At 42.7% G+C, this 25,815-nt stretch overlaps 1 protein-coding gene across 2 annotated transcripts in view; it reads left to right on the forward strand.

Annotated features, from left to right (window-relative positions):
• The window catches only part of LOC143027623 (uncharacterized), a 33,911-nt gene extending 11,061 nt beyond the window's left edge, over window positions 1-22,850 (forward strand). For both annotated transcript variants that reach the window (XM_076188994.1, XM_076188993.1), the window contains exons 3-4: window positions 781-14,598; window positions 20,716-22,850. In XM_076188994.1, the coding sequence (XP_076045109.1) occupies window positions 781-14,598; window positions 20,716-21,492 (14,595 nt within the window). In that variant the 3' untranslated portion in view covers window positions 21,493-22,850. The remainder of the gene's footprint in view (window positions 1-780; window positions 14,599-20,715) is intronic.
• The last annotated feature ends 2,965 nt before the right edge of the window (window positions 22,851-25,815 follow it).

The following is a 25,815-nucleotide window of genomic DNA, read 5'->3' on the forward strand; positions in this document are numbered from 1 at the left end:
GTCACCCTTTGGCGTTGAAAAAAATGTTTATGTTTATTTTTGATTTAGGGTTGTGGTACTTGCCTGGTTAACTGAAGCTGCTCCCAGGGATCTCTGCCACCTGCAGGGGTGGCAAGAGCTTCTAGTGGTAGTTTAGCCTCCAACTTTCTCCATGCTGTACCACATCTATGCACATTAAAAGACCCAGAACTTAGGGTTCTGGTTGGAAAACTCCTCCCAGACCCTCTTATGCCTTGACTTCTTTTAGAGCTACAGAGAGCAGAATGCCTAGTCCTATCCTCCATCCCATTTTAGTTGCCTTTTACGACCCAAGTGGGAATACTCGATGGTAGTAGTCCGTCTCCCCTAGTACAGGGGAGTAACATAGAAGTAACTTGCTTTTTATGAATCCATAATATATATTATTTGTTTATTTGTTTTGTTATCATTTGTCTGTTTGTCTATTGTTATTTGCTTGATTCTCATTTATCATTAGTTATATGTCAATTTATTATTATTTACTATTTACCTGTTTGTTTAGTATTTAACTATACCTATGCATTTATTTGTGTATTTTATTTACATTATTATAGTTTTTATTTATTCATTTATTTATCATTATTATGATTTATTTCGCATCTGACCTAGATATGGACCAAAAGGTTTCCTGTCAGCATGCTCCGCCTTTGTAATCCTTTGTAATCCTTTGTAATCCTTTAGTCTATCGATGACTGTATAATTAAAGATCTTTAAGGTTCTCATATAGAATCTTTAAGTTTACTCTTTTCATCATTTTTGCAGATTCATGAAGCAATCACTGTATGTTCACCACAAGATGATAAGGATGAAAACCATGCTGCTGAGAATGAAATTCCTCGAGGAGATATCACGCCTAAAATCTCTCATGTTATCCACCAACACCAATCACCTGTAAACAATGAACCAAAGCAATCACAGCAGTTGAACCACTTGTTTGAGATTGGACACAGAGAGGAAGTTCAATCAGAGGCACAGAATAGAAAACTAGAGTCTGAAAGAGATCAAGAAAGTTTGCTGTTGAAGTCCAATAAAGAGCTTCAATTAAAGCCTCAACAGCTTGTTTGGGAGAAGATAAGAATACCAGAGGAATCACAGCAGGAAGAGCAGCTGCAGCAGCAGCAGCAGCATTCTCGTACACAGTATCATGAGCAGATACAGCATGAAAGACAGCAGAACTATCTGCTGTCAGAACTTTATGCTCATTCGCAGAAGTTGTACACAAAGCCCCCAGAAGAATATTTTGACACAGAGCCACAGCAAGAACAGCTGTATACAAAACATCTACAGGAGCCACTTCCGCAGGTACTGGTGCCTGAGTCACGAGAGGAGGGGTTGTCTAGGGTGGACATGGAGGAACTGGAACATGAACACCTTGTCAGAATAGATCAAGAACAAGTGAGACCACAAGAGCAGCTGCAGATCAATTCACAGGAGAAGCTGTACTCTAACTCTCAAGAAGAGCAACAGCAGTCAGAGTTACAAGTGCAGCAGCTGCAAGGAAAACCAGACCAGGCACAGATACAACCAGAACCACAATATATACTGCTGCTGCCTACACCACAGCAGAATGAGCTGCTACAAGAACAACAGAAGAATCAACAACCAAAATCACACGACGAGGTGAAACTGCAACAGGGAGCGATGCAGCAAGAGCAACAGCTGGAGCAGCAACCAAAATCATTTCAACAGTCAGTACCTCAACCAGTCCAGCTGCTTCTTATACCACAACCAGTAATACAGCCTCCAAAGCCAAGACTGAGGAAGCTTCTGCAAAAACCTGCGTGGATGTCAAGCTCTGCGAAAATGCCAGAGAAGCTGAAATCACCAGAATGGGAAGAATTGCAGCTAAATTCCCAGGAGCTGCACCAACAAGGACAGGAGAATCTGGAATCACAACTGCAACAGGACCTGGGATCTGAATCCAGGGAGAAGTTGGGCTCAAAGCTGCAACAGGTGCAGCTGCAACCAGAGGCACAGCAGGAACAGGTGCAGCAACCTGAACCATCACAACGGTGTTCTCATGCAGTACAGGTGCTTGTTACACCACAACCAGTAATACAACCTTCAAAGCCAAGACTGAGAAAGCAAAAACCAGCGTGGATGTCAAGTTCTGCGAAAACGGCAGAGAAGCTGAAATTACTAGAACGGGAAGAATTGCAGCTAACTTCCGAGGAACTGCACCAACAGGGACAGGAGAATCTGGAATCACAACTACAACAGGACCTGGGATCTGAATCCAAGGATAAGTTGGTCTCAGAGCTGCAACCAGAGACACGAGAGGAGCAACAACGGGAGCAGCAACCAGAATCATCCCAAGAGTCACTACCTCAACCAGTGCAGCTGCTTCTTATACCACAACCAGTAGTACAACCTTCAAAGCCAAGACTGAGGAAGCTGCTGCAAAAGCCGGCGTGGATGACGAGTCCTGTGAAAATGCCAGAGGAGTTGTATCAACTAGAAGAGGAGAGGCAGCAATTGGAAGAAGATCTGATATTTGGATTGAAGGAAAAGTTGGCCTCAAAACCACAAGAGGTGCAGCTTCAACTAGAGACACAGCTAGAGCAGCTGCATCAAATTGTGGAGGAGGAGCTGCATCAAATTGTACAGGACCTGGAATCTGACTCAGAAGAAAGTTTGTGCTCAAAACTACAAGAGGTGCATCTGGAACCAGAGACACAAAAGGAACAGCTGCATCAACTAGGACAGGAGAAGCTGCAACTAAAACCACAGCAGGACTTGGGTTCTGTATCGAAGGGAAAGCTGGATGCAAAACCACAACAGCAGCAAGAGCAACAGCAGACGCAGCAGCCAGAAGCATCTCAACAGTCTGTTCCTCAACCAGTGCAGCTGATTATTTTACCAGTACCAGTAATACAGCATTCAAAACCAAGACTTAGGAAACTGATGCAAAAACCAGCGTGGATGTCAGAATGGGAAGAATTGCAGCTAAATTCCCAGCAGCTGCACCAGCAAGGACAGGAGAAGCTGGAATCACAACCACAACAAGACCAGGGATCTGAATCCAGGGAGAAGTTGGGCTCAGAGCTGCAACAGGTGCAGCTGCAACCAGATACTCGGCAGGAACAGGTGCAGCAGCCTGAACCATCGCATCGGTGTTCTCATGCAGTACAGGTGCTTGTTACACCACAACCAGTAATACAACCTTCAAAGCCAAGAGTGAGAAAGCAAAAACCAGTGTGGATGTTAAGTTCTACGAAAACGGCAGAGAAGGTGAAATCACCAGAACGGGAAGAATTGCAGCTGAAATCCCAGCAGCTGCACCAACAAGGACAGGAGAAGCTGGAATCACAACTGCAACAGGTGCAGCTGCAACCAGGTACTCAGCAGGAACAGGTGCAGCAACCAGAACCATCGCATCGGTGTTCTCATGCAGTACAGGTGCTTGTTACACGTCAACCAGTAATACAACGTTCAAAGCCAAGACTGAGAAAACAAAAACCAGAACCTTCAAAGCCAAGACTGAAAAAGCAAAAACCAGCACGGATGTCAAGTTCTGCGAAAATGCAGGAGAAACTGAAATTACCAGAACAGGAAGAATTGCAGCTAAAATCCCAGCAGCTGCACCAACAGGGACAGAAGAAGCTGAAATTACAACCACAACAAGACCAGGGATCTGAATTCAGAGAGAAGTTGGGCTCAGAGCTGCAACAGGTGCAGCTGCAACCAGATACTCGGCAGGAACAGGTGCACCAACCTGAATCATCGCAACGGTGTTCTCATGCAGTACAGGTGCTTGTTACATCTCAACCAGTAATACAACCTTCAAAGCCAAGACTGAGAAAGCAAAAACCAGCGCAGATGTCAAGTTCTGCGAAAACGCCAGATAAGCTGAAATCACCAGAACGGGAAGAATTGCAGCTGAAATCCCAGCAGCTGCACCAACAAGGACAGAAGAATCTGGAATCACAACCACAACAAGACCAGGGATCTGAATCCAATGAAAAGTTGGGCTTAGAATCACAAGAGGTGCAGCTGCAACCAGATACTCGGCAGGAACAGGTGGAGCAACAGTGTTCTCATGCAGTACAGGTACTTGTTATACCACAACCAGTAATACAACCTTCAAAGCCAAGACTGAGAAAGCTGCTGCAAAAACCAGAATGGATGTCGAGTTCTGTGGAAACGCCAAAGCAACTGAAGTCACCACTGCAGGGAGCATTGCAACTAGAAACACCACAACAGAAAGAGTTGCAATTGAAATCACCACAGCATGAAGATTTGAAACTAGAATCACCAGAGCAGAAAGATTTGCAGCTGAAATCACCACGACTGAAGTTCCAGCGAAGGTTGCCGAAATGGAAGATGAGGTGGATATCACCACAGAATAAAACAATAATGCGGAAACAGTCAGAGGTTGAAGAGAAGCCATCTCCCAGAAAAGAGTTGAAGCAGAATGATGTCAACCAAATACATAGGATGTTGCACCCGGAGGTACCAGATCATGAGCAGGAGCAGCTTCAGTCGGACTCACAGAAGCTGCAGTCCAAACTGCAGCAGGTATTTTTATTACCTTTACAGGAACAGGTGGATCCGGAACTACCACAGGAAGAATCTGGACAGGAGCAACACCAGAAGCTGATACCACAACAGAGTCATCTACAGCCAGCATCACAGGAGTGTCTACATCCAGGTAAACATCAGGAATATAGGCAGCCAGAGCAACATATAGAGCAGACACAAAAGATACCAAAGCATCTGCAGCCAAAACAACAAAACCTTGATCTTATACTACCCAAACCACAACAGGAAGAGCTGGAAACTGAACAACAACAGAAAGAGCTTCAACTAAATTTAAATCACAAACAGATCTGTGTAGAACCACAGTATGTGTGCCAGAAACCAGAATTACAACAGGGCAATTTCCAGTCAAAACAGTGTGGGTGGGAGTTGCCTCAGGTCAGACTGTCACATAAATCACACATTGACAAGCGAGAGTTAGCACTACAACAAGGCCATGAATTAGATCCAAATCCAAATTCAGGGCAAAAGGAAGAACAAGTGCAATCACAAGTGATACAGAAAGAGTATCTGCAGCTATCAGGGCAAAAGGAAGAACAACTGCAATCACAAGTGATACAGAAAGAGCATCTGCAGCTATCAGGGCAAAAGGAAGAACAACTGCAATCACAAGTGATACAGAAAGAGCATCTGCAGCTATCAGGGCAAAAGGAAGAACAACTGCAATCACAAGTGATACAGAAAGAGCATCTGCAGCTATCAGGGCAAAAGGAAGAACAATTGCAATCACAAGTGATACAGAAAGAGCATCTGCAGCTATCGGGGCAAAAGGAAGAACAACTGCAATCACAAGTGATACAGAAAGAGCATCTGCAGCTATCGGGGCAAAAGGAAGAACAACTGCAATCACAAATGATACAGGAAGAACAGCTGCAAATGCCAACACAACAGGAACAGCTGTCAGAAAAGGTAGAACAAAACTCAGATATGCAACAACGGAAGGGTGAAAATGAGAGTCAAGGAGACATGAAAGAGAAAAGGTCACCTGTGCTGTGTAAGCTAAAATCAGTACATAATCAGCGACATGATAAGTCCCCCAAACCAGCTCTAGAGTCAGAAAAGAGTCTGAGCCAGGAAAAGTTGCAGAAGAAGAAATGTAAAATATCACAAGAAGAGGGAACAAGGGTAGAGTTGGAGTTGGGAAGCCAGGAGGAGGAGGTGGAGGTGGAGGAAGAGAAGGGGGAGGAGGAGGAGGTAAAGGCTGGATCTCAACAGGTTAAAATGAAAGACAAACAAAAGGAAAAGTCACATCATGGGAAGCCACTGGAAGTTAACGAGAAGTCACAACAGTGGAAGATACAGGAGGGTCAAGTAGAACTGGGACGAAATTCACGAGAAGAGATTGAATTAAACCAGGTGGAGGAGCTACCTCAGGAAGAGGTGCAAAAGCCTCAAGAGGAACATTTGCAGAAGCCAACAGGAGAGGAGGTGCAGACATCGCAAGTAGAACAGATACAAGAGAAGCAAGAACTGAAGAAGCATTTGGATGAAAGACAGAAACCCCAAGTAGGAAAGGTACAGAGTCCACAGGTGGAACAGGTACAGGACCCACGTGTAGAAGAGGTACAGAAATCACAAGTAGAGCAAGTACAGAGATCACAAGCTGAACCAATACAAAACACACAGGTGGAATGTTTTGGGGGGTCATTAGTGGAACGTTTATTGAGGTCACAAGGGTCGCTGGAAGGGCCTAATGTAGGAGAGGTGCAGAAGCCAGTAGAGGAACAGGTACAGAAGACACAAGTGAGCCAGGAACAGAAGCCTGAACTCAAACAGAAACAAGTGAAGGGGAAGTTGCAAGTTGATGAGACACAAGTAAATCTACAAGTGGAACATAAAGGAAAGCTGCAGCAGAAATCTCAGTCTGAACAGGAATGTGAGCTAGGTGTGGGGCGTGTGCCTGACCCGCAAGTAGAACAGTTACTAAAGAAGCCTCAACTTGAAAATTTGTGCAAAAAAACACAAGCGAAACAAAGTTGCAGTTCTGGAGTGAAACCATTTAATGAATCGCAGGTGCAGAGCAAAAACACGAGAGTACAGGAAAAGACGTGTCAGAAGTCAGGTATGAAACTGGCACAGATAGAGTCACAAGTGGACCAGGAACCAGTCACATCACAATTAAACCACCTACAGGTGATGGTTCATCAGGAACAGTTACAAGTAGAAAATCAACAGCATCATTTGCAGGTAACACCTTGCAAGAGCCTCCTTCCACCAAGGAAGTGGGGACAGCAAAAGTCCCATAGGCCATGCAGAAAAGTTGCTGATGTGCAACTGGGCCAGATACAAGAGAATGATTTGCAGAAGAATCACAAGCAAAAGGAAGATGTAAGATTAAAACTCCATGAAACATTACTCCGGCCACAGGAAAAAGAAAAAGATCAATTACAGGAAAATAGATTGGAAATGGGAGAAATGTTAGAGGAACAGTCCCAGAGACTAGAGGCCGTTTTGTCACCAGTGGAACTGCAGGGACAGCGGAAATCAAAGGACCCACAACTAAACCTGTTCCAGCAAAAACCACAACTAGAACAGTCACTGGAAGAATCACATCAAGGATGGTTACAGAAAGATCCTTTTCATGAGCAGTTGGAGCAATCCCAAGGTGAAGAGCCGCAAAGAATGAAATCAAAGGACCCACAACTAAACCTGTTCCAGCAAAAACCACAACTAGAACAGTCACTGGAAGAATCACATCAAGGATGGTTACAGAAAGATCCTTTTCATGAGCAGTTGGAGCAATCCCAGGAAGGTGAAGAGCCGCAAAGAATGACACAGAAGGTGCAGACCTGCCTGCAGCACAATAGAGAGGAGGAGGAGGAGGAGGAGCAGCAGCAAAGTGAGGAATTGCATCAGAAAGAAAAGGATCATATGCCATTGGAGAATGAGGAGCAAGATAAGCTACCTAGCAAGAAAATTAAGAGGACACATAATGAACAACTGGAAGAGAAATCGCATCAAGGGACACTGAAAAGCAAGCTTCAGGAGAAGTTGGACAAAAATATAGTGCAGTACCAATCACAAAATCAGCAGGATCAAGAGGACTCTAGTAAGGAGCAACAGTTGGAGGAATTACACCAGGAGCAGGAACAGAATCCACAGAAGGAACAACAGAAATCCTGTGAGAGTAAGGAATTGAAAGGCAAGCCACAGACACCACAGAAAGAACAACAGAAGTCTTCAAAGGGTGAAAAGCAAGAGAAGTCACAACAGGAGTTGCATGGAGATGCTGACAAAAACGAATTGCGGAAGTCAGAGAAGGGGGAGTTAGGGGAAAGAGTGAACAAAGAGAAGTACGGTGGAAGGTCTGGATTGAAAGAGATCTCTCCCTTGAGACAGGTGCAAGATTCCCATCAGGTAGGGAAGTCCTCCAAAGAAGGTATTGTGGGAGAAGCCCGTACTATACCAGAAAAATTACAATTAAAGAAAAATCTTGGAATAGACCAGTTGAAGGAGAGTTCTCAAGTAAAGGAGAAGCAGAAGTTGGATGAGGAATTTGTGCCGAAGATCCTCGTGCAGGGGCAGAATTCACAAGTGCAAGAGCAAACACACTTGAAACAGGTGCAAGAAGCACATGTGGAGAATGTGCAAGAGAATTCTCATGCGGAACAGTTGCAAGAGAGGAAGATGCAGGAATCGCAAGCACCTACGGATGAGATAAATAGCCAAATAGAACCTCATCAGGAGAGGCCTCTATTGAAGGAATTGCAAGTTTCTCAAATGGAACCGATGCCATTGACAGTTGAACCACTGCAGAACCTACATACAGAACAGATACAAGATAAACAAAACTTGAAAGTTGTACAGAGAATACTAACAGCCGAGATAATGAACCCAGAGGTGGAACAGGTGCAGGAGAATCAACAAATGGAACTGCAAGAGGAAGTACGGAATGATGTTATGAAACAAATGCAGGAACCAGAAGCAGAAAAAATACAGAAGCCGCATTTGGAACAGGTTGAGAAGTCTCAAGTGGAAGATGTTCAGAAGCTGCAAATGGAAAAGGTGCAAAAGTCCGATGTAGAACAAGTTCAGAAGCCACAAGCTGGTCAGGATCAGAAATTGTGCGTGGAACAGGTCCAAGAGCCATCGGGACAAATTCAGAAGACTCGGATGGAACAAGTACAGAAATTGGATATGTACCATATACCGAGCCCACAGAAAAAAATAGTAATAAGGAAGCTACAGGAGACACAGTCCAGAAATTTGAAAATAGAGCCGAGAATGAAGAAACCAGAAACAGAGCAAATACAGGGGAAGCCAGAAATGAATAGAGCGGAGGGGTTGTGCCTAGATAATGCTGTAACAGTACAAATAACTCGGGAACAGAGATTACAAATAGACACGGTAAATGAGGAGCATTGTCAAGGTGAAAAGAAATTATGTCTTCAAATGCAGCAGAAGTCACAAGGGAAGTTGGCACTGATAGACAAAATGCAAAATGTTCCACAAAGTCAGCAGATAATTGGAAGGTCAGGAATGGAGGAGATTGAGATGGAAGTTGAGGCTGAACAGGTGCATGAGTCGGCTGGACTTTTACAACTACAACAGACGTCTCAGTCAGAACAGAGACGGGGATCTTTTGTGGAACAGGTACAGGAGAAGGAACGGGTACAGGAGAAGGAACAGGTACAGGAGAAGGAATGGATACAGGAGAAGGAACAGGTACAGGAGAAGGAACAGGTACAGGAGAAGGAACAGATACAGGAGAAGGAACGGATACAGGAGAAGGAACGGATACAGGAGAAGGAACAGGTACAGGAGAAGGAACAGGTACAGGAGAAGGAACGGATACAGGAGAAGGAACAGGTACAGGAGAAGGAACAGGAACAGGTACAGGAGAAGGAACTGATACAGGAGAAGGAACAGGTACAGGAGAAGGAATGGGTGGAACCACAAATTGATCTTCCAAAAGAGAATCAAAGAGATGAGGATCTACAGGGGAAGATTCCAAAGGAACAGCTGCAACATAATGTCAAACAAGTATCAGTAGAACAGAAGTCTGATCAAGAACAGGTTTCCAAGAATTTGAGTGAGAGACAGCTGGCTAAAAAAGCTGAGCACCTCCTGTGGCAAAATGTGAAGTCAGAGAGTGATCAGATACACCAGAAGTTAATACAGAAACTGCAGAATTTAGATAAACAGTTGCCTGGGGAATGGAGACAAGAAGTTTTTGAGAAGACTAATGTCTCTAAACGTACTCGGCAGAAATTGGATAAAGAGCTGGAGCAGAATTTCCATCCAGAAGACCCAAATGAGAAAAGTAAACAAAGGCTGGAACAAGACCAGTTACACCAGAAACAAAAAAGTAAAAGTCAGCTGCAGCAGAAACCACAAGAATTTTTACAAGAGGAATCAGAAAAGGGACAGCTGCAAAGAGGGTCAGAGAAAAATATAAAAACATCACTGCAACTGATTTTACGCAAATTACAGCCACAAGAAATCCAGAAGGCTTGCAACCTAGAAGGTAATTCACCGAAGTTGGAAAAGCACCAGTCACCACAGAAACAATGTCAAACGAATTTACCTCAACAGAATGACAAGAGGGAGCTGCAACTGGGACGAGGACTTGTTGAAAGTCGTGAAATCAGACAGGGGGAACAGTCAGATCAAAACCCAGAAGAGAATAGTTTGCATTTAAGAGAGCAGAAAGAACAGTGTGAGGAACTGCAGGAGGACCAGTGTATAAAGCAGCTGCAGAAGACTCCACGGAAAAAGCCACCGGTGAGTCCATGCAGAGGACATGTACGGCAAAGTCCACGTATAAAGTACCTAGAGGGGAGAGCGTGTGAAAAACAGGTGCAAATGAGTCGATGCCAAAAGCATTTAAAGAAGACACAGGAAAAGGAGAAGCTACGGGAAAGTCCACGTAAAAAGCAGGTGCAGACGAATCTGTTGATAAAGGATCTACAGGAAAGTCCTCGTAGAAAAGCAGAGCGAGAGAGTCCACGAAAGAAGCAGATGTGGCAGACGAATCTGTTGATAAAGGAACTACAGGAAAGTCCTAGTAGGAAAGCACAGCGAGAGAGTCCACGAAAGAAGCAGATGCAGCAGACAAATCTGTTGATAAAGGAACTACAAGAAAGTCCTCGTAGAAAAGCACAGCGAGAGAGTCTACAAAAGAAGCAGATGTGGCAGACGAATCTGTTGATTAAGGAACTACAGGAAAGTCCTAGTAGAAAAGCACAGCGAGAGAGTCCACAAAAGAAGCAGATGCGGCAGGGTCAGGGCAAAGTGCAAGAGGAAGAAGTCTTGTTCAAAAAGCAAGTGGGGAAGAGTCCCCATAAAATTGATCTGCAGAAAAGGTCAGACAAGCTGCAATTGCAAAAAGAGTTGTTAAAGCAGAATTACCAGCAGGATTGTGAAAGGGACAAGGAGCAAGTGATATCCTATAAGGACCACCTGAGGAAGGAGAACTCCAAGGAACAGAAGTCTTGCACAGGACAACTGGAACAGAGTTCAAGCCAATGTGATTTGGAGAATTTCTCCAAGGGACGTATGGGAAAGGCATCCAAGAATCTTATCAGAGAGATGGTAAGTGAAAGCCAACAAGAGAGCTTACATGCTGGAGAAAACCAAATGAAATCGCCTTGCAGTTTTCTGCAGGAGGAAACTCCAGAGAAACGAGAATTAGTTGAAGTGGACCAGCAGACCTACAGAAAGGACAAGAATCTTGTCAGAGAAATGGTAAGTGAAAGTCAGCCACAAGAGAGTTTACATGCTGGAGAAAACCAAATGAAATTGCCTTGCAGTTTGCTGCAGGAGGAAACTCCAGAGAAACGAGAATTAGTTGAGGTGGACCAGCAGATCTACAGAAAGGATAAGAATCTTATCAGAGAAATTGTAAGTGAAAGTCAGCCACAAGAGAGCTTACATGCTGGAGAAAACCAAATGAAATCGCCTTGCAGTTTGCTGGTGGAGGAAACTCCAGAGAAACGAGAATTAGTTGAGGTGGACCAGCAGACCTACAGAAAAGACAAGAAGACCTGTGAAGAGGTGGAGAAGTGTAACCCATTGGATCAGTTGCAGAAGGAACAAATGGAACAGAAAAATTCTTTAGATTTTGAACTGTTACAAAATCAAAAGGTTAAGCAAGAGCAAGATTCACAATGTCTGGTGCAACAGAAATCAAAGTATGAGCAGCTCATGAGTCCAAAAGTTCAGCTTCATGAGAACTGGCATACTATGCAACACCAGCAAAAGATGGATGAAAGGAATGGGCAAGGTCATCCATCAGAGTTTTGCCAGGGGTCACAGTTCAATCACCAGCAACCGAAGCGACAAATTGAGGAAGCACAAATACACCAAGAGGAAGAGCAACCAGGGAAGAGTATTCAAAAGCAGCTGAAACTGATACCACAACCAGAGCAATTGCCACAGACTATGAAGAGAAAGGCAGAAGAAAATTCACAGCTGAAGCAGTCGCCCAAGAAGAGAAGGCAGATGAAGCTTCAGGAAGAAATAGAGAAGGCAGCACAGGGGTGGCAGAATGAAAAGACAAACCAAGTTCAATTGCCAAAGGAAGTAAAATGTGGAGAGCTGCAGAAGGCCAAACAGAAACAGATTCATGAGAATGCAAAGCATTCACAGCTGCAACATGAAAACGTGCTAAGTGAGACAGGTCAGGAACAGATGCAGCAGAATTCTCAACATGGACAGCTTTGGCAGAAACCAGAACAAACACAACCGAAACTGCAAGATGCAGAGCTGCAACAGAACCCAGAAGTCAAGTCAAAAGAAAAACCACAAGCAAACAAAGACAAAAAAGATATACAGCAAGAACAGCTGCAAGAAAAACCTGCTCAGCAGAACTCCATAAGAACATCACCAAGGAAAAGCCAACAACAGAAGACAAGAGCATCACCAAGGAAACACCAACAGCAGAAGACCAAGTTAGAGCATTCGTCTAAGTTAAGAAAAAAGATACGGTTGCAAGGAAAGACACTGTGTAGGTTGCCAAAGAACCAACTGCAGAAAATACCATACCAGTTACAACAAAAATCAGTTGACCCAAAACTGCACAGCTCACCTAAAGCAGAGAGAGAGAAGAAACGGGTGGAAGAAGAACTACAAACGAAATCTGTACAACAGCAGTGCAAACCAAGTTTTGGGCAGTTCTCAAAAGATCAAGAGGAGAAGCGGTTGCTGGAAAAGAAAGAACAGACACAGTGGAAGCAGCCAAATAGTCAGTTTCAAGAAGAGCCACAACAGCAGCTAAAGAGATCGCCAAGAAAACATCAACAACAGATAACAGATTTCAAGCAACGGCCAGAAGGCAAAGAGGTTAGGCAGTTGTTGGTAAAAGGAGAACAGACCCAACTAAAACTTGTACAGCACCATCTGCAAGAAAGACCACAAGAGCAGCCAACAAGGAAATCCCCAAGGAAACATCTTGAAAAGAAGACAGCTTTTGAGAAGTTTTTTGAAATTCAAAATCATAAGCAGTTGGTAGGAGAAAAAGAATGCGGCCAAAACAAACTGTTAGAGGACCAACTACAAAGAAAACCACAGCAGCTGGTAAAAAGTAAGTCCACTGATAAACAGTCACTGCTGAAGATAGACTTGCAAGAGCAACCAGCAAGGAAATCCCCAAGTAAACATCTTGAGAAGTTTTTTGAAAATCAAAATCATAAGCAGTTGGTAGGAGAAAAAGAATGCGGCCAAAACAAACCTACAGAGGACCAACTACAAAGAAAACCACAGCAGCTGGTAAAAAGTAAGTCCACAGATAAACAGTTACCGCTGAAGATAGACTTGCAAGAGCAACTAACAAGGAAATCCCCAAGGAAACATCTTGAGAAGTTTTTTGAAAATCAAAATAAAAAGCAGTTGTTAGGAGAAAAAGAATGCGGCCAAAACAAACTGTCAGAGGACCAACTACAAAGAAAACCACAGCAGCTGGTAAAAAGTAAGTCCACAGATAAACAGTTACCGCTGAAGATAGACTTGGAAGAGCAACCAACAAGGAAATCCCCAAGGAAACATCTTGAGAAGTTTTTTGAAAATCAAAATAATAAGCAGTTGGTAGGAGAAAAAGAATGCGGCCAAAACAAACCTACAGAGGACCAACTACAAAGAAAACCACAGCAGCTGGTAAAAAGTAAGTCCACAGATAAACAGTTACCGCTGAAGATAGACTTGGAAGAGCAACCAACAAGGAAATCCCCAAGGAAACATCTTGAAAAGAAGACAGCTTTTGAGAAGTTTTTTGAAATTCAAAATCATAAGCAGTTGGTAGGAGAAAAAGAATGTGGCCAAAAGAAACCATCGGAGGACCAACTACAAAGAAAACCACAGCAGCTGGTAAGAAGTAAGTCCACAGGAAAACAGTCACTGTTGAAGATATACTTGCAGTTGGAGGAATCTCAAGAGGCAAAGCACTCACATTCAAAGAAAAAACAGGGGGAATCAAAGTTGTCAAGGAACCAGCAAAAAGAAAAACCTGAGCCAAAGCAGAAAATACTGGAAGATCAACAGAATAAGGTGAAAAAGTCACAGAACCTGGAGTTCAAGCAGATACATCCAAAGACCAGAGAGGCAGAATTGTTGTATTCAGAGGAAAAGAAGAGAAAGAGAAAGAACACAAAAGAAGAGGATAGAATGCAGTTTCAGCCAAAGAAGAGGAGGCAGGAGGATCCACCGTTACAAGAAGAGTTACAGGAAAAGAAAAGAAAATCTAAGAAAGTGAAATATACTGAGGAGAGATCTGAACAGTATGTGGAAGGATCCTTGCAAATCGGTCATTCTTCACAGAAGGAGAAGGGAAGAGGGGTTTTGTTGCAACAGGATCAAAGCCAAACCAGTGGTGGTGAAAATAACTATAATCATCAAATTCTGCAGAAGGGAGGTCAGGAGCAGTCAGGAGAAGAACATTTGAATCCTGAATATGTCACTCTACCACAACAGACACAACAAAAACCTATGTATGTGGATGAAGATGGGAAGTCATTTACTGTGCTACAACCTTCATGGATGGGAGAAGATCAAAGACCTAGAGAACAGGAAGCAGATTTTAACAAAAATGAATATTACACATTATCAGTAAGTGCTGTGATTTTAATGTAGAAGGAAAGCCATTCGTTAACCCCTCTGCATCCCAGATTTTCTTAACCAGTGATTGCAATTTCAATGTTTCAGATGATTTATAGATTAAGTGGTAATGATGTTTGACATTGTGCATGTAATTAACCCTTTAGTGTTGATATTCAACTTGCATGTATTCTGACTGCTACTAGACGATTTCATTCATCTAAGGGAGTGAATGGCTGACTGCTATGCCATAGTGGTTAGAAGTGGTCATTGGGTCCTTCTGTAGATCCCCACACATACTCCCTCCCCCCCCATCCTCCACCCATTCCATGGATGAATAGGTGATGAAAAACTCGTCGAAACCCTGATACATCCAAGACTGGAATACGTGTCAGTAGTATGGTCCCCACACAGAGTGAAGGATATAAACAATATTGAGAGAATACAAAGGGTAGCAACCAAACTGGTCTCCAGCCTGGCAGATAAACCAAATGAGGAGAGATTAAAAGTACTGGGTCTACCAACTTTGAAAGATTGAAGAGAAAGAGGTGACATGATTACAGTGTTTAAGTCACTAAAGGGTATAGATTTCATTGACAGAAGATATCTCCTAGTTGGAAGGGCTTTAAGAGGTCATGGAAGTAAATTAAGAGGGACCATATGTTGAAAGAATGTAAAGAAATACAGTTTTCCATGTAAATGCATAAATATGTGGAATAGCATAGGTGATATAGCCCAAACTCGAACAACACATAAGTTCAAATCTAAATATGATAATTGGAAATCAGATATAGATTAACTTGGAACTGTACGTTAATTTGAGTCTAGGTATGTTAGAAAATTAGAGAATAGGAGACTGGGTCCTTGTGCCAGAAATAATAACAACATACATACATATACCAAAGGCTTTTTCCCACTTACAAGGGAGGTAGCCAAAAAGAAAAATGCATAATAACCATTCCCACCCATTCCATCCCGAATACACTCCACTCCCCTCCACCCTTCATCAGCATGAACTGAAATAATGGATCAGATAACAATCCTTGATGTCAGGAAATTGCATGGCCCGGATGGAATTGCAAACTGGATACTAAAGGAGTGTGAAGAAGAATTGGTGGGCAAAATAGATAATAAGTTGTTGGCTTAAGGAAGGAAAAATACCAGAAGACTTGAAAAAGGCCAACATCATACCAATATATAAAGGAGATAACAAGGAAGACCCAACAAATTACAGATTGGTTTCCCTTACAAGGACTGTAGTGAAAATTTGTGAAAAAGTTATCAAAAATAAATAGACAAAACATGGGAAAGAGAACAACATACTGAGCCCAAGACAGTTTGGATTCAGACAGGGAAGATCTGATTTTACTCAAGACTATTAGATATAATACAGGAAAGGTATGGATGGGCTGATTGTGCTTTCCTAGAAAACTATTAGGAAAAATGAAAACCATAGGAGGGGAACAAGGTAAACTACTGGAATAGATGGAGGATTTCCTGCATGGAAGAAAAATGAAAGTAGTGCTCAGAAATAAAGGTTGTACTTGGGAAGAGGTGATTAGTGGAGTTCCACAGGGATTGGTACTGGCTCCAATAATGTTCGCTGTTTATGTAAATGACATGGACGAGGGTGTGGACAGTTACGTGAACTTCTTTGCTGATGATGCAGAATTGTTGAGAAAAGTAAGCACTGAAATAGATTGTGAGTCGCTGCAGAGAGATCTGAACAAAATTTGGGGATGGAATCGGAAATGGGAAGTGGACTTCAACATCAAGAAATGTAGTATCATGGAATTTGGAAAAAGTAAAAACAAGATATCAGGACTATAAAATCGGTGAAAAGGATGTAAAGAAAGTGGGAAATGAAAAAGAACCGGGGAGAAATCATCACAAAGGACATGTCCCCTGATAAACAGATAAACAAAATTGTCAGAGAAACCTACAAGTACAACCTTTATTTCTGAGCACTATCATTTTTCTTCCATGCAGGAAATCCTCCATCTATTCCAATAGTTTACCTTGTACCCCTCCTATGGTTTTCATTTTTCCTAATAGTTTTCTATATGACAGTCTCTCCTTTCCCCCCCTCTCTAACCCAGATGCTATACCTTCCCCATTAACACCCCAACCTCAACCCCAAATGGCAACATACAACATATACAGAACACACAACATCAACATATTACAACACAACATTGGCGGTATTAACACGAAAAAACATGAACTCGAACACTTTCTTAAACAAAACAACATATACATTGCAATTATACAAGAAACAAAACTAAGACACACAAAACACCATCTTTCATAATTACACCACCATCAGACAAGACCGGACCGACGGCAATGGCGGTGTACTCATCACCCTGATCCACAACTCCATCTGTTTTGTGGACACAAGCGCCACAACCAAAATTCTCCTCCCTACCACAGATAACACTACAGAAATCCAATCCATTTGAATCTGCACAGGCAAAATCAACACTGACAATAGTTAACATGTGCATTCCCCCCCAATCATCCCCCACAGTTCCAAACACCTTCAGGCCACAATTTAGCCAACTAGCCTCAATCCCCAACCTGATCATGGGTGGTAACTTCAACGCCAAGTCGTCTGCCTGGTATGTCGACAACCCTGACACAGACAGAGGGCTTGATATACAGACTCAGTTTGACTCATTGACTATCATGAACAACACACATAATCATACACATATCCCACACCAAGCCCTATACACTCCCTCCTCTCCTGATATCACCTTTTGCTCCCCCTGCCTAACCCCAACAACATCATGGAGAGTGGTCGGAACCCTTGGTTCTGACCACCTTCCAGTCATCATCACCACCAAAACAAGATGCACCCCAGTTGGCCACAGACACACGTACACCAATTACAAGAGAGCTAACTGGGAAGCTTTTACTGAAGAGACAGAACAACATTTTGAAACACTTAACAGTACACCAATCACAAACATAAACAATGCTGTGCACACTTTTGATACAATCATACAAAATGCTGACAAGAGATACATACCTAGAGGCAACAAAAAATCACACAACCCCAACTTCACACCAGAAATCCAAGGCCTCATCAGACAATGAGACACACTTAAACACAATACCCCCACACATATCCCTCAAAACATAGCAGACCAAATACAAACACTAAACACTGTGATTGCCAATAAGATACACAAACAAAAAACACAAAATTGGCAAAACTTTATCAATACACTTGATCACAAAACAAACACCAGCAAATTGTACAAAACACTCAACAGCATTACACTATCCAACAGTAACACAACACATTCTCACACAGCAATAATCACAACAACAGACAATCTACCCTCAAACAGACAACAAGCAAACACACTCATAAATTATTTTGCACAGACAAGCCATCTCACTTCTCACCCTGACGACCGACGCACTATTCGATGTAAGAAAGACTTTCCCACAGACTCAGACTATACACCCTTCATAGACAATCAGACAAAACACATAATACATAATCTCAAGCACTCATCTGCCTGTGGCCCTGATAACATAAGTAACATCCACCTAAAACACATTGGACCACAAGGTATACACGCACTCACAAACATTGCAAACTACAGCTATTCACACAACACTATACCCAACATCTGGAAGCATGGTAAAATAATCACCATTCCAAAACCAAACAAAGACCCAACAATCCCAACATCGCACCGCCCAATCACACTTCTCTGCACCCCCTCTAAAGTCATTGAATGCCTAATACTTCAACTTGTCACACCACATATTCCCCTTGCTGACTCACAACACGGTTTTAGGCCACTACACTCCACAAACACTCTTCTGATAAACCTCACACAAGGAATTTTAGATGGCATCAATTCAGATAGGCCTCACCACAGAACACTTCTTATAACATTAGACATTAGTAAAGCTTTTGATGCTATCCCCCGCCACAACCTAACAAATAAAATGTATAACACAGACATGCACAATAACACCAAAAGATGGCTGGCCAATTATCTGGCAGGTAGGAATGCTTATGTGTCATATAATGGCCAATCATCGCACATCAGAAACATTAAGAATGGAGTACCACAGGGCTCTGTTCTATCCCCCACGCTCTTTAATTTATACATGCATGATATACCCACACCAGACACCTCAGAAATACAAATCTCTTCCTACGCAGACAACATAACAATCACATGCACACATCGTAACACAGACAAAGCTGCAGAAATAATCCAGCCATACCTTGATACACTCAACACATGGTTCATTACAGACTCAAAATAGCTCCAACCAAATCTACAGCAACACTTCTCACCAAGTGGACAAAAGGACACAAATACATACCTCATCTCTACATCAGCAACACTCTAATACCACACACAAACACACCGAAAATTCTTGGTGTAACATACGATACATCCATGTCTTTCAAACAACACATCACAAACATAAAAAACAAATGCACACCTAGACTTAACACACTTAAGTCAATCGCTGGAACAACATTTGGACAAAACAAAGAAACTAATACAACAATATACAAACTGCATACACTCAGTGATGAATTATGAGAGTCCTGCATGGACTCCTAATCTCAGTGAGACACACCACAACACCCTTCAAATCATATAAAACAAAGCCCTAAAAACAATTACAGGCTGCACAAATACAACACCTACAGACCATTTACACCATGACACAAAAGTCCTCAAAGTCAAGGACCACCTCGACATGAGAGGCACACAAACACTTGCCGCAGCCACCACAAACACATCACACCCGCTACACTACATAGCAGAACACCCACACACACCAAGAAACATTAAAACAACACCCAAAGACCTGTATCACACACAGATACTCTCTTCTCTTCCTCCACAACCACCAAATACCAGCCTCCGGAAACATATTCATAATCATATCACTCACCGCTCCATTAACACACTGAAAGACAACACACAGCTGCATGCCAGACCCCCTGATATCCACCCTTCTGAATCCTCTCTCCCACAAAAGGACAGAGTCCACCTGGCCAGACTGCGGTGCGGCCACCACCCAGCACTTCTAAGCTACCAGAAGAGGCTGGATGACTGCATTGTGAACAGCTGCCCAGGATGTAACACTTCACCCCATACCATACAACACATAATGGAAGACTGCATTATACACAATCATGCACGCAAACAACACAACATACACTCTATAAAGGATTTGTGGGAAAACCCAGTTTCGGCTGTGGCCTTCCTTGGGGAGACGGGACTGCTTGGACAGACAGTCTAGGGAACGACAACAACAACAACAATTTGCTAAGGGCAATAAAAGTGGCATTTACTTTATTTGGACAAAGAAATGGTGAAAAAAATACTAGTCACACTGATAAGACCAAGACTGAAGTATGCAGCAACACTATGGTCACCCAGTACCAAAAAGAATATAAGAAAGATTGAAAGAATCCAAAGAGCAACTTTGAAGGTGGCCCCCCACACTTTCAGAACTGTCATACGAAGAGAGGCTATCAAAACTAGTGTTACCAACCCTGGAACAAAGAAGGAAAGAGGAGACTTGTTGACCATTTATAGAATCATGAGAGATATTGAGGCCCTTGATAGATTTACTAAATTGGGATACTAGAAATACAAGAGGACATGGAAAGAAACTCAAAAAGGACAGTTGTAGAAGAGACCTGAAAAAGAACAGCTTTCTCCATAGAGTGGATGTATGGAACAAACTGGATGAAATGATACTGTGTGCAAAAACCATTCACGAATTTAAGAACAATTTAGATACTGCGAGATACAGAGATGGGACACCACGAGCATAGCTCCCCTTCCCATAAGATACAGCTAGGTAAATACACACACACACACACACACAATAACACACAGTTAATGAAAGTTTGATAAGTTACAGATATTAGATGATTAGTATGGTTTTACCATGTCATATATACAATTGTGACTGCAACTTAATATGGTAATATTTGAGTAGTTTTCTGTAATTCATATAAAAAAGAAAAAAATAAAGTTGTACCATGTGAACTATGATTTTTTTAAATAACTGCTTCGTACAATATATATGTTAAGAACTTAAAAGAACTAAAACCATCTTTTCCAGATACAACAGTCTGAGAGAGATGCATCACAAGAGGGAAAATCAGACCAGATATTGAGTGCCCTCAACAATGATAGTCCTTCAGAAAGAGATGAGGTAGATGAAATATCAGGTGCCCAGAGTAGTTTCAACCCCACAAGAGATTTTATAGATAAGAAACATGGTGTTAGAGAAAAGAACAAGACACAATTGAAATGTGATATTTGTGAATATGTTTGCTACCGAAAAACGCATTTAGAGAATCACTTAAGGACGCATACAGGGAAGAGGCCTTTCAAGTGCCCCCGATGCGGTTTCAAGTTCAAACAGGCGTGTAACTTAAAGCAACATATGCGCCGTCATAGTGGTATAAAAGACTACGTTTGTGATGAATGTGGCAAAGGGTTTAGTCACTCGAGTGGGTTGAAGAGTCATATGGTTTCGCACCAAGAAAGGCGTTTTCAATGTCCGTATTGTCCAGCTAAGTTTCCTCGCATCACAGAAGTGAGGAGACATGTTGTGATTCACACTGGAGAACGCAAGTACAAGTGTCAACAGTGCAAGAGGTCTTTTGCCAGTAGTACCACACTCGCTCGTCATATCCTAATACATACAGGAGAACGGCCTCACCGTTGCAGTGAGTGTGGAGACTCGTTCACTCAGATAGGAACATTAAAACAGCACATGAGGGTCCATACAAAGGAACGACCCTTCAAGTGTAGCGAGTGCGGGGTTACTTTTAGTCAGCGAGGCTCGCTTAAGAATCATCATCGCGTGCATTCAAAAAAGAAGTCCAGCTAGTGATCTAGTTATAGTCGTGTTCCAAAAGGAATATTACTTGGAAAAATACCTTGCTAAACAGCTGTAAAGGCAAGCGTTGTCTGTTGAATTTCCTGTTGGTATGTACAGTGTTACTAAGTTATAGGAAAGTATTAGTTCTCTTGTACAGCTGCTACAGTGGTGTGATGGATTACTTTCTAGATTATTTATGACTGAAACCAGATAAGTCAATCAGTTATTGCTGTCAACAGTCCTCAGAACCTCCTGCAGATCTCTCTAGAAAGAAGTTTTGGACTCTGTCAGTGTTGTATCAGCACGGGACTGTTTCTTTGTCATTGGCTCATACTGGTAGGGAGAGTAATCACCAGTTGCCAGCTCTCCATGTGTGAAGAAGTATAAGAAGGAACCAATGACTGGTTCCTGCATGTGGTGATCCTGCAAAATGGGCAACAAAGTTGTCCATTTTCAAAACCTGGGAACCTCCTCACCTTCTTCAGGAGATGCAGCCCTTTGGGTCTTTGGAATAGGCCCAAGATCTTCATAAACTTCAACTGTATTTATTGGACTTTTTCACTCATGGAGAACTGACAACACAGACTAGTCCAAAGTTTCTTCCCAGGAAGAGTTTTGGGATGCTCTGAGGACTGTTGCCAGCCACTGTGAGGCTGTGGGTTTTCCACTTTGTGAAACTTGAGGCGACAATTAATTAATAGATGGATCAGTCCCTCGTTCACAATTTGGAACCGTTATTTGTATTTTAAAGAGAAAGTGCCATTTATTTTTGCAGTGAATTGAATGTATATCCCACACTGAGAATTGTTGTACAAAGTATTTGGAATTTAGAAATTTTGCTATGGCTAATGCCAGACAATTGTATTTATTTCAGACCCTTGTGGTTTCAATGGACTATATAACTCTTGATCAAACCATATTACATTTCTCATTGAGAACTTGTTCAGAATACTTGGCTTTAATGAATTTTGTTCTGATGAGTGCCAGTCAACTTCATTCAGCTCAAAGGAACCCTTAGGTCTCGGTGGGATAACCTTGGCATTTTGTCTCGATTATTGACATTCAGGTATTAAATGTGTGTGAAATAATTGTGTGTTGTTGTGAAAGTACTGGGCACCAGTTCCTGATATCCTGTGAGTGTTCAGATGATGTTCAGTGTGTGCACTAACAAAGAAGAGGCTAGAAGGAGGAAGGGTGGATTCAAGAAAGTATGTTTGCTAAGACAAACATTGTACATTCATTTCCAGTGACAGTTTTTAGCTTTAGAGTCTAAGGATAAATTATACATTTTTTTTTTTGTCTTTTTCCAAGTTTATACCTTTTGACAATGTACAGTACTATTTTTGTGTAATAAATATTTTCCTTATTGAATGCATTTTTTTTTCCCCTCTACAGCCATTTGTTCCTTCTGTCTTAGCTCCTTCTGGATGAAGGGTTATCCTCATTCCCCACTCACTGATTTTGTTTTAGAAGCAATGGAATAGGAATCTCCTTCTCCCCCTCTTTTTCCTCTTCTCTTTTTCTCCTCGTTACCTTGTGCTCCTCTTCCCCGTCTATTTCTCCTTAACCTTCTCATTTTTCATCTTTCCTATTCTCCTTCTCCTCCTCCTCTTCCCTTTCTCCTCCTCCTCCTCTTCCCTTTCTCCTCCTCCTCTTCCCTTTCTCCTCTTCCTCATCTCCCTTCTCCTCTTGCCCCATATAAGAAGTCGACTCCTAAATTTTTATGTAGTCAATGTGAAAGGGACTTAATAACTAATACTCATAAGGACAAGATTCAGGTCATGATTTTTTTATGACTGGCTCCTCCTGGATGATGGGTCGGGTCATCTCTGCATCTTGCCCACTGCACTGTGTCCGAAGCAATGCAACAAGACAGCACATCCACAGCAAGGCTGCTTCATTTAATCAGTGACCCCCTCTCCATCCCCTTATGCAAAAAAAGAGAAGACTGGGAGAAATCCCTTCAGGCTGCATCAGAATATTATTCACACATACTCCCTAAATCCCCCCATCCCCCACCCACTCCCATGCATCACGGCATCATCCATACACAACCACTCTCCACTCACCCTTATCTTCTATCTTCTCCCTTAACAGACATTCCCCTCTTTCCCAAAGCCCCATCCATCTCATCTTTGGTTGCCCCCTCATGTTCACTCCCTCCACCTCTGCCTTCCACACTTATTTTACTAATCTTTCTTCACTCATTCTTTCTATGTCCAAACCATCCTAATACTCTAATAATCTAAAATAATTTAAAAAGATGAATAAGCTAAGAGAAAAAAATGGTCACTCATAATGCAAACAGACCCTTAGTTCTACTGTTCTAGACTCTCTCCTTTACCACTTCTGTGACTCCACCTCTTTAGTGTGACATTATCCTCAAGGATAGAAGTGCTGGCTATTGCCAAAGAAATGCAACACTCCTCTTCCTTCTTTGTCTCCTTTTCACCTTTTCCCTCTGAGGGTCTGGTTCATGAACATATCAAATTCCATTTGGTTCCAGTGACTGCTTGAGAAATTGTATTGGATCTTCAGTTCTAATTAACAAAAGGAGACATTGTGGAGTTGGTAGGGAGGGGGGAAGAGGGGGCTGCATATGTTGTGACATTCCATAACCCAACTGCCCTTCCCAAAGCTTTTGGGCCATTCCAGGTAAACCATCTGTTACCCCAGCAAGTCTCTCTTGCAGGAGACCACCCATGTCCCTTAGGTAAGTGGCAACAGTGCCTTGGTGGGTCCACAAGTCACTCGAGTGGTCTTGGGTCCTATAAGGTCCCAATCTGTCCCCACAAATATCAGTCTTTCTTGGAGATGACTCTGGAAAGAAGGTTGTCGTCTGTCCTACCAGGAGGCAAATCGTAGTGCCTGAGTTGCTGGCTATTGGTGTCACTACAGCTAGACATGATTGATCTGATAAATTTAGAATCACCCCACTCATTCTTAGACTGCTGATCTTGTTACCTTTGCTGACATCAGAAGGAAGCAGGGTGGCAATTCTAGTCTGGACATGCCGCCCACAAGGCTGACAAAATAATTATAATAAAAAAGGTCAAAGAAGTCCTGAATATTTTACCGGCAATATACGAAATTTGCGTTGGAATCAACAGAATATGAAACATTTTTCCTTTATCCTTTCTGTTTAATTATTTTGCAAGCCAACAGCTAAAACAGGCTGTAAGGGATGGTAGAGATGGGAAGTGGTGATGGGGTAGAGGGGCATCACTGAGAACTTTGCTCCAGGGTGGCATTTTGCCCCAGGGCAGCACTTGGACAAGTAAGGGCTCTGGTAGGAGGTTGAGAAGGCCAACAGTGCAGACGCTAGAGACGGAAAGGCAAAAATCCAACCAGAGCTTCACATTTGGCTAGATTCCATGCACATGCCCTTAGGTCCAGGCTCCTCACATATACTTCACAGTGCTGTGTGCATGGCTTTCTTCCTCAGGGGTTAGGTTGAGCCAAATTGGCTGGTATGACAATTTCTGTGCAAATTCCCTAGTTAAATTACTGCTAGTTTTTGGGTCATTTTGACTACTGGCTCTGATTGGGCCAACATCTCACCCATAGATAGGGCTACGAGGCCTGTAGATATCACTTGGAGGCCACTCAGGCTAATGGTGTGGTACCAAGAGGAGGAAAGGCAAAATTCCAGTCAGAGTTTCAAATTGGCTGGGCCCCACGGACACGCCCTTGAGTCCAGGTTCCTCACATGTAACTCACAATGCTATGTGCACAACTCTCTCCATCTAGTGCAAGATTGGGCCAAATCGTCTGACTTAACAATTTTAATGAAAAATCCCTAGTTAGGTTTAGATGGGTTCGGTTAGGTTTTTGACAACACCCTTGGTATAGAGTGGTCTCAGGTGCTGAGGAGAAGGAAGAGGAATAGGAGGATGTATTGCTTGATGTGCATTGCCTTGGCAACCGACCATGGTGAAGCATCTCCCAGATGGACTAAATGATGTAGACCGAGAGCTGATCCACGTTGTTGTTGTTGTTGTCGTTCCCTAGACTGTCCGAGCAGTCCCGTCTCCCCAAGGAATGCCACAGCCGAAACTGGGTTTTCCCACAAATCCTTTATAGAGTGTATGTTGTGTTGGAGGGGCAGGCAGGCCATATCACTCGATTTGCATCGCTCTGGCCACGGACTGTGGAGGACCATCTCCTGGATGGCCCAAATGATCTAGAACAAGTGCTGGTGCACGGTGGTGGGACTGGCTGGCCGTATCGTTCGATGTGCGTTGCCCTGGCTGCGGACTGTGGCAGATCATCTCCCAGATTAGCCAAGTGATGTAGAACAAGTGCTGATACATGGTGGCGTAATTTTTACAC

Source organism: Oratosquilla oratoria, chromosome 8, assembly GCF_046742065.1.
Source record: "Oratosquilla oratoria isolate Oo_2021 chromosome 8, ASM4674206v1, whole genome shotgun sequence".
Lineage (NCBI taxonomy): Eukaryota > Metazoa > Arthropoda > Malacostraca > Stomatopoda > Squillidae > Oratosquilla > Oratosquilla oratoria.